This window comes from Solanum tuberosum, unplaced genomic scaffold, assembly GCF_000226075.1.
Source record: "Solanum tuberosum cultivar DM 1-3 516 R44 unplaced genomic scaffold, SolTub_3.0 scf00298, whole genome shotgun sequence".
Classification (NCBI taxonomy): Eukaryota; Viridiplantae; Streptophyta; class Magnoliopsida; order Solanales; family Solanaceae; genus Solanum; species Solanum tuberosum.
Window position 1 is genome coordinate 706,744 of NW_006239219.1, and position 9,557 is coordinate 716,300.

General features: G+C 35.0%; 1 protein-coding gene and 1 non-coding gene across 2 annotated transcripts; both read right to left on the reverse strand.

Annotated features, from left to right (window-relative positions):
* Positions 1-1,264: 1,264 nt before the first annotated feature.
* On the reverse strand, positions 1,265-7,078 carry LOC102583347 (tubby-like F-box protein 3). The gene is made up of 6 exons (XM_006359371.2): positions 6,041-7,078; positions 3,204-3,291; positions 2,855-2,984; positions 2,597-2,776; positions 1,795-2,274; positions 1,265-1,592 (listed from the first exon to the last, which is right to left on the reverse strand). The coding sequence occupies exons 1-5, from the start codon at positions 6,362-6,364 to the stop codon at positions 1,806-1,808; spliced, it is 1,191 nt and encodes a 396-aa protein (XP_006359433.1). The 5' UTR covers positions 6,365-7,078; the 3' UTR covers positions 1,265-1,592; positions 1,795-1,805.
* On the reverse strand, positions 4,881-4,967 carry MIR8020 (microRNA MIR8020). The gene has a single exon (NR_130385.1). It is a non-coding gene; the product is annotated as a microRNA MIR8020 (primary transcript).
* Positions 7,079-9,557: the final 2,479 nt, after the last annotated feature.

Here is a 9,557-nt window from a genome sequence, read left to right on the forward strand (position 1 = left end):
TAATTCGGCAATTACCAATTCCATCACGATAAAAAAGTATTCTAAATTACCTCCTACTAATTGAACCCAAATCTTAACTTCATCATATATACCCTTAATTGTCATAATATGATCGATTTTTTTTTTAATATTGACGATGTATATGATGTTAGATGGTGATACACTACTGACAGCAAATTGTTGAACCACAGTTGTATCTGGTGGATTTGCAGTTTGGTCTCTTAATTTTAGAACAGTGTTCCAGAGAGACCCATTTCCATTTCCTATTAATTGGTTTTGTTCAGCACCAGTCACCACACCCATTTTAATTTATCTTCCACTTGTCGGTAGCCATATCTAATTGAACTTTACTAGCTCTAATAGTAAGGGCACAAAACTGCCCACTAAACAGATGCTTCTACGTGCGTTTGTCCATCAATTTTTTTATCAATCTGATATACATAACAATTCAATTTATTGAACCGTTAATTTTTTAAATATATTTTAAAATAACTTCTTTAAAACCCTAAACTCTCCTTTTTTAAGTCAGAGATATTGATGCCAACACCACAACCGAAAAGTGTTCTTAATTATCTCCCACTGTTTAGACCTGAATCTCGACTCTATGATACATGTCCTTAATTGTCCGAAACCTAAAAGATCATGATGTGAAGGCAAAATTTTAAAATGGCCAATGAAATTTGGTTTAAAGTAAATGGGACAAAGCATCCAATAGCCAATGAGTTGCATAAATTTTAATGGAAATATATATTATTTTACAGTAATAATGAATGATTGTTTGAATCAACACATGAATATTGGCAATAGCGTCTTATAAGCCGCCTTTGCACCAGTTTAATATAGAAGGGGAACTTATACGGTAAAAGATATGATACTCGGACCTAACTTAATTAAAAAAAACCTAATTCATTAGGAAAGGTTTGTCCCAAGATCATAAAAGAAGACCATCCGTCTATTCCCAATAACTGTGGGACTATAAACCACTCTAAAACCCCGTTACACGCCCAACTGCAAACTCGACATATCGAGCATGGCAATATAATATGGGAGGCCAGACAAGGACGTTACACGTACCTAGCCACGTAAAGATTTAACCAAATTCATATAAGGAGATCACCAGTTGATTCCCAAACTACACGAAACTCAGACCCCACTCTAAAGGAGAAGATGGCCAAAACGTCTAGCCTGTTTGGCTAACATTGGTCTTTTATCTCTACGTGGAGTTCGCGTCTCATTCAAAAATTCCTTGGTTATAAAAACAAAATGAGATGATACAGTTCTGAACTATATGAGAAAGAACACAAAAATTCAGAAATGAAAGTACATCTCACACAGGAGATAGGTGCAATATGTATTACAGTTCAACATTGTGCTAACAGAAATAGTTAAGTTGGATGAACCAAACTGTGAAAACATCCTTGTCTATTTACAAAAATCCAAGAAACGAAAGGTCCAAGAGCATGAAGAACGGGTGATTAATCCTCAACAACAAACATACCTACTGCAATTTAACTGAGCGTTAGTTCAGTAACCAACGTAAATAGGGTTAGTGCAATCTCCCAATCCAAACACCTCAGTACTTCTTGCAGAACCTGCACGATTCAGTCTACCGATCATTACAGAAATGAGAGATTGTATATACATTACAGACAACACAATAAGTCTTGGACAGTCGTTTTATCAGTTAATTAATTACCAAATGGTACACATCAATCAAGGCTACAGAATCATATCAAAGTGAGCACATAACATCAAATGATGGTTTTTTCGAGAAGAAGGCTACAGAAGAAGCACCTGTTATCTCATCATTCGCAAGCAATTTTGGTGTCAAAGCTACTGAGGCAGATAGCGAATGCCTGAAATGCAGAGATAGGATACTGATAGTCCATGGTGAACAAATCCTCTCCCACTTTCCCAAATTGGAGAATAACATTCTCATTTTCCTGTCCAGCTCCATCCCCGAGAGAAGCAACTAGCTGAAAGTTTTTTACAGAAGCGACTGTCACCCGGCCATTGAAGTTAAGACACCAGCATTGGAGTTGCTCGTGCCACCTAGGAGCTTTGTTCTTCAAAGTTAGAACTTCATCTTTTGGACTTGGTAAAGGCCCGGATGAGAAATTATCCACGCGAGTTGATTTTGATCTAAAAAAGTGGAGGGAGGGGAAGGAATCTACATTCACCGGAACAAATTCTGTTTGCGTAGGGGCTAGACCCCCAGGTTCAATAGAAGAAGCCGGAATTGCGTCCATGATACACAGCATCCTCCTGGGCCCCCTGATACAAAAAAACAATTTATTTCAATTGGCAAGTGAAAGACAAGTAGACAACCACCCTTTCTTCAATCAGTAAGAAAAGTAGCCATTCTGTTTTCAACCTCTAAAAGTGTAATATTCTTATGACACCAAAAACTTATTAAATTAATCTTGACATTTACTTTTTGGTATGAACTGACACTAACTTTTACGTTCTTTTTAGAAGAGCGAATTGGATTTTATAGACAACTGAAGAATGAACGATGCCAGCCAGTTAGGCATGCAGGGAGTATTTCATTGGACATTCCTGTAGATAAAAGCACACAAAAGGAACTATCTCTTACCTAGCCCCCAGGACATTCAACTCATATGAGATGTGAGCTACAGGATAGTTGCCAGTGGGTATTCTTGGAGAGACTTGTTTCATCCCAACAAACCTAGTAGAGCGACATTTACTGACTTTAGCTCCTGCATTAGATGGTTGTGCATCGTAGACAGTGAACTTGGTCCCCAAGAAGTTGGATCTGTTACAAAGTTCAGCAAGGAGAAAGCAGTCAGCAAGATGACTATAAAGTAACAAATGACATACTAGCGCGACAAACCTCAGCTTCCCAATGTAGGTGCTGCTACCCTTGGAAACATCTTCAGCATTTAAAGAAATGATGTAATCTGTGTATGTTGGCCTTTTACACTTCCGAGCAGCAAGAAGGAACTTACCATCATCGTTAGCAACTGTATGAAAAGCCAAGTAGTGAAGGTCAGTGCAATATCATTTAGCCTGAATAATATAAGCAAACAAATCCTATATAGGTGCAGGTATAGCAAAGGAAGCCTCCGATGATCTGATTGTACCAAAAGATACACTGAAAAGGAAAAGAGGGAAAAGATACAAGAAGGGTGCTTAATACACCTAGAAAGAAAGAAGTGAAAATGAAATAAATGCTTATTCACCTTCATTTAAATTAAGGAAGAGGTAATATGTCTGTGAGCTGCGGTTCCTTCTGATGAAACATTGAACAAGTTTGTCTCTTGGACCAGGCTGCAGGAAGAGGAGAAAGTGATCATTCACAATGATTTGCAAGCAGATAAAGATTGTTCTAGTTTGCATACTTTAACTGGGAAAAGGGAAATAGGTACACAGGTATGTAAATGTTAGAGAACAATATATATCAACATAAATTAAACGTGTGCAGCAACTGGTTTTGTTCCATCAACTCAAAGTGGTATGAGCAACAGATACAAGTAAAATATAGCTTAGATGATAATTCGATAACAGCTTGAAAGAGTACAACCATTCAGTAGTAATTCCAACAGACATAGTTGCTAGCAGTCTTAGCAAAATATCATTCCAAAAGGTTTCTTGTAGGTTGACAGAATTTTTCAGTCCTTGGTATATATAAAGCATATACTGAGTATATTGCATTCATAAGCTATAATCATCTCTCTTCATGGCTGTTGCAATAATTGTTCCGTCTGTTTGTTCTCTATCTCCCTCCTACCCTCCCCCCTTTTGAGTGCATTGAATGCATAATCAGTCAATAGTTGTTATTTACCAAAGTTAAATGCTGTAGAAAACGGGACCTTTCCAAATGTCGCTAAAGTTCCAGATGGAGTTGCTCTCACACAAAATAAACAATAATCCTGCCTTAAGTTGAGAATGTCTTCCACACTACTTCAGCAGAATCTTCACTCAAGTGCATAAGAATGCAGTAGGTTGCAGGTCTATAGTTGTTTATGGTCATATAACATGTTACAAACATTTATCATGAGTGACGCATACCATAAAAATACCTTGAATGTGCTACAGAGTAATCTAATGGGAACATGAATGTTAAACTTAAATGAGAATGTAATAAAGGTCAAAAGATCTCCCATCGCTTGCTGTAATTAAGGATTTAATAGATCTACAGGCGTACAGACTACTGAGGTTTGCTATATGGTTCAAAGTAAGTTATCTCCCATCTCTTGCTGAATAAAGATCTACAGTTGTACTGACTACTGAGGATTTATGAGGTTTGCTATATGGTTCAAACTAAGTTATGGTTGCTCGAAATAGCTATTTGCTTTGACATTTCAACTGGAGTAACCACCCCTTCTAAAAAGAAGAGTAAAGTTTTGCTCTTTGTAACTTTCTTTGATGAGGTAAGTATGAATGAGCTGGTTTGGACATGTGAAGAGAAGATGCGCAGACGCCCCACTAAGGAGGTGCGAGAGGTTGGTTATAGTAGGTAGGCCAAAAAAGTATTGGGGAGAGGTGATTAGACAGAGCATGATACAACTTTAGGTTACCGAGGACATGACCTTAGATAGGATGGTGTGGAAGACGCGTACTAGGGTTAAAGGTTAGAAGTGGAGTGTTGTCTTGTTTTTTCGCGGGTTTAGGCTTGTTGCTATTTGTTGTTGTACTAGTCGTATTATTGTAGTTCTTGCTTTTGATATCTATCGTCGCCTGTTGTTTACTGTGTTTCAATTATCACATTATTTTGTTGTTCTTGTAGGCTTTCCACCGCTTTGCTTGATAGTTGTTATGTTTTTTATATTTTTTTATTCTTCTTTGTACTTGAATTTGCTACACTTGAGCCGAGAGTCTTTTGGAAACAACCTCTACCCTTCCTAGACCCCTTTTGTGGAATTTCAGTAAGTATGTTGTTGTTGTAACTTTTGTACTTGCATTCATTCAATATCCTTTACAACAACAACATACTCAATGAAATTCCACTAAGTGGGTCTGAGGAGAGTAGAGTATACACTCACCTTTCCACTACGTCGTGGAGGTGGAGAGGCTATATCCAAAAGATCATCTGCTCAAATGTATCAAATCCACTTAAAAGAAGAAGAAACCAATGAAGAAAACATAATCGTTAATAAGAAAACAATGTAAAGTCTACAAGAAAAATACAATAATAACCGAAAAAGAGTGTGATAATTGAAACACAACAAACGACATTGACAAAAACTACAAGGGTACGACAAGTACCACAACAGACCATAACAAGTCTAAACCTTCGCATGAAAAGACAACATTTAACCCGTACTAACCTTCTACCCTAAACACGGCTTCTACTCCTTATCTAGAATCATGTACTCGGTAATATGAAGATGCATCATATCCTAACTAATCAACTCTGCCCAATACTTTTTCAACCTACCTATATTCTTCTGCGTGCCCCCTACCACCAGCCTCCCGCACCTTCTCAGTAGGGCGTCAATGTCCTATGCACATGCCTAGAAACATTCCAGATACATCGTATCAACATTCTAGCTACAACTTTGAAAATCATTTGAAAAAAAAGGAAATGAGAAAAAAGAGTAAAGAGGAGCTAGGGGAAGTCTAAATCATGGATATTAACAAAGAAGAACATGGGAATGAAAGGGAAAAAGAGAAGAGTAGGGGAAGCTAGGGTATACTTTTAGGGATTTGCTACAAAATCCAAAGTACAACTATGTTTGGTATTTTTTTTAAAACTATCACTATAAGGGGTAATTAGAGGGTTGATGTTGCTGTTAGATAATTATCCCTACTAAATATTGCCTTCTACGGCAAATTAGAGACTTTCTAAATGCAACACTTATCATGTCTAGATGAGATCGTCGATATGAATAACAGTAGCTTGTTTATTAAGTAAACAATGCTTTTCTAACAACGGTAGTAGATATAACATCAACTATAAGGTTCATCCCCAATGCAGATAACTACCTTCAGTTAAACTAACATAAAACAAAACAGCAAGAATGCAAAGGCATACAACACTGCAACACTAATAGTTTATAAAAAACAAGAGACGAACCTGCTTCAAGGAGATTGGGAACGTCAATTTCCCGCTAACTTCAGGTGTTTTAACAATTTCCTTCATTATTTCTCTCCAACTCCTGCAAACACCAGCACACGCAACCACATTTTTCCTCGGACGCCAATCAGAGTCGGACTCCTCAATCCTCATCAGTACATCTCTCAATAGCTCAGGCGGCATATTAGCCCAACAACTTTGCCTCAAAGCATCGAGTGTCACCGTACAATCCTGAACCACCCTATGTGACCTAGAGCGAAATCCTTTCCGCGAAATGCTCCCAAACTCATCCTTCATGTCCTGAATCATACTCTTGAAGGACATGTTAACACCAATACCTCAACAGATAATACACTACACAACACTCGTTTCAAAAATTTCCTCAACAGTAACACCCAATGCAACCTAATTCACCTATTCAAGAACCAATTTTTTATGGGAATTTTGTACCAAACCCAAAATCCTCCTGCACCTAGTACCCAGATCCTGTTTCTTGATAAACCCCATAAATAAAGTCAGTTCTCTGTTGATAACCAGCCATCTGTAAAGCTAAAGATCCAATCTTTGATAAAAAAACAATCAAATCTTTGATTAAAAAAGCTTCAATCTTGAATAAAATGGAGAAACCCTAGCAGTCATACACCAAACAAACAAGATAAGAGAAACCCACCAAAATGTCCCTCCAAATGATGAAATTAAACACACCCAAGTTGCAATTCTACATCTACAGATCCACAAAACTCAATCTACACCATGAATTCAAGATTTGAAAAAGGACTGATCCATGATCAGCAGCTATACAGATCTATAAATCTGTGATGGGATACATTGAATGTACATAGAAACAAACAGCTGAAATGGGTCCTAGAGTTTCATGTCTGAACATCATTTGGGATTAGAGAACTTTGGCAGGAAGGCAGGTATAGGAGTAGATAGAGGGAATTTAGGGGTTAGGGTTGGTAGGTTTTGTTGAAAAAAAGCAACTTCTTCTTTAGTTTTTGGGCTTCATAGTGACAGCAAGTGTTGTTGGTATGTGCTGTGGCCTTTTGTCTCATATAAGCATTGAGTCCTCTTTGGGTAGGATATACTACTGGAAATGTCTAAACTAACCCTCTAGAAGATTTAAGTTATATATACTTGGGGTAAATTGATAAATATTTAAACGCAGTAGATCAGAAAAAATATAATAATTTAGAAATGCTTTTGAGGATTGATGCATAAAGTATCTTATATTTATGCAGGATTCTGGAGAAGTATTTTAGGTATTTTATACATGCTCGTCGTTTAAGATCTTGACTTAATTAAAAAAAAATCCTCTATCAAATGAAAATATAATATCTCGAGATTTTTTTTAACTATTAAGTTTTATGTGCTACATAAATGATATATACACTCGTATAACAATGTATGTACTTGAATGCCATCTTATACATCTGACATATAATAAATTTTTGCCAAATATACTCTAATGTATATATAGTGAGATTCACCATACAACTAATTATTTTGACCTTCAAATCATTATAATCATTTCCGTAAACCATCATAACTACAATGTACTTGGTCATAACAATACAAAAATCAATTTCATAGAAGAAAAGAAGAAAAAAAAAGTTCATTAGGATCTGAATATATCTCCTTTTCTAGCAAATGAATTGACGTTAATAAGATCTGATAGTCACAACGTCATTATTTTGTGAGGCACTTTCAAGTTCTTTTGTTGGAAAAAGTTTATTAATAATTTGCTTTGATACAATAGAAGGAGAAAGAAAAAAAAAACGATAGCATCAAAAAAATTACAAAGATGTATGAAATCAGCATAAGATAAATGTTACTATTACGACAACAATCAGAGTTTTATAACAAAGGTTGTAAATAGTGGATTGGTCTACGGTTAGAGTGCTTGTAAGATAAGGATCAGGAATAGCTAATAAGAATAGATTAGATATGAGCCTGAAATTAAGAAATATCTATATTTCTTAAATTTCTATATTTTGAAAAATATAATTATATTGGGTTATTAATTAAAAATATCTTTAAAGTTGATACTTAGAAATCACATTTCCTCATATGATATGAAAATCTCTCATTTGCTCCTTCTCCTTTTGGAGCCCCCCTCATCGAGATGTATCGAACAAGATCAGTTTTGATAAGGATGTATTTTATCCTACCTAGTCTCCATCTACTTTCACCTCAATTGTAAAACGTGCTGCTCAGTTAGAATATTCACAACTAATTATGAAAATATTTTAATTTTTTTTTTCTTATTGATGACCCCCACCTCACCCTAAACCTAATGAGTTGGCATAAGTTATATTCATTCATACAAGCTGATACAAAGTAGGTGCATGACTTCACTTGAGCCCAGATTTTTTTTCTCAATACTAAAAAAATTAGGATTCAAAGTCCAAAAAATAAATTAGTAATTAAGATACTTAAGTTATATACTTAAGTTTTTTACCCTTAATAATTAGCCTTATTAACTAGAAGTATCTTTAAAGTTCAAATATGTAATTTTAAGAATATAATGACTGGCGATAAGAACACATAAAATAAATTAATGAAGCTTTAAATTTTGGATCTGTTGTTATCTTAATCTTCTATAATTTGAAGAGTCAAAATATTTTTTCTTTGATTAGCAACTTGTTTGACAACTTATAAAAAGGACTTTTATTTTACATCTTTGAAGACAAGCACTCAAAATTTAGAAAAGGATGTCGTCGGTGGAATTACGAATTGTGGCGGAGCCACATTTTCTTAAACACTCAGAAATTACCGTATGTAGCTAGGTAAAAATATTATATATATCACATATTGACACTCCTTAGTTTCTATACATGATTTTACTTTTTTATATTTTGACACCTTTTAATCAAAATTTTGATTCCGCCACTGATTATGAAGATGCATGAAGTCGATATATGATAGATTTGACTATTACATTAATGGTCAGATTTTTACGACGAAACAATATATGGTTTGAGTTGTATATACTTGTAGAGTAAATTGATAGATATTTAGACGCTCAAAGATAAGAAAGAATGTTCAATGTAGTAATCGAGAAATGCTGAAAGCTTTGATGCATAATATATCTTGTATTTACACAGTATTCTGAGGATGCACTTTATGTTTTTTTTTTTATATATGCTCATCGGTTAACATGAAGATACCCTTTCTGACTTGACTTTATTAGAAAAAAATTCTCTACCAAAAAACATATAATATCTCGAGATTTCTCGAATTAGACAAATTTATCTAGTACATAAATGATATATACACTTGTATATCGGTGTATGTACTTGTATGTCACATGTATAATAGTGTATATATAATGCTATACACCTAACATATAATAAATATTCGCCAAACTACTTTAACATATATATAGTAAAGCACCTCATACAAACAATTATTTTCACCCTCAAACCTTTATAACCATTATTGTAAACCATCATAACTACAACACATTTGGTCATAACAATACAAAAATCACTTTCATAGAAGGAAAAAGAAAAAG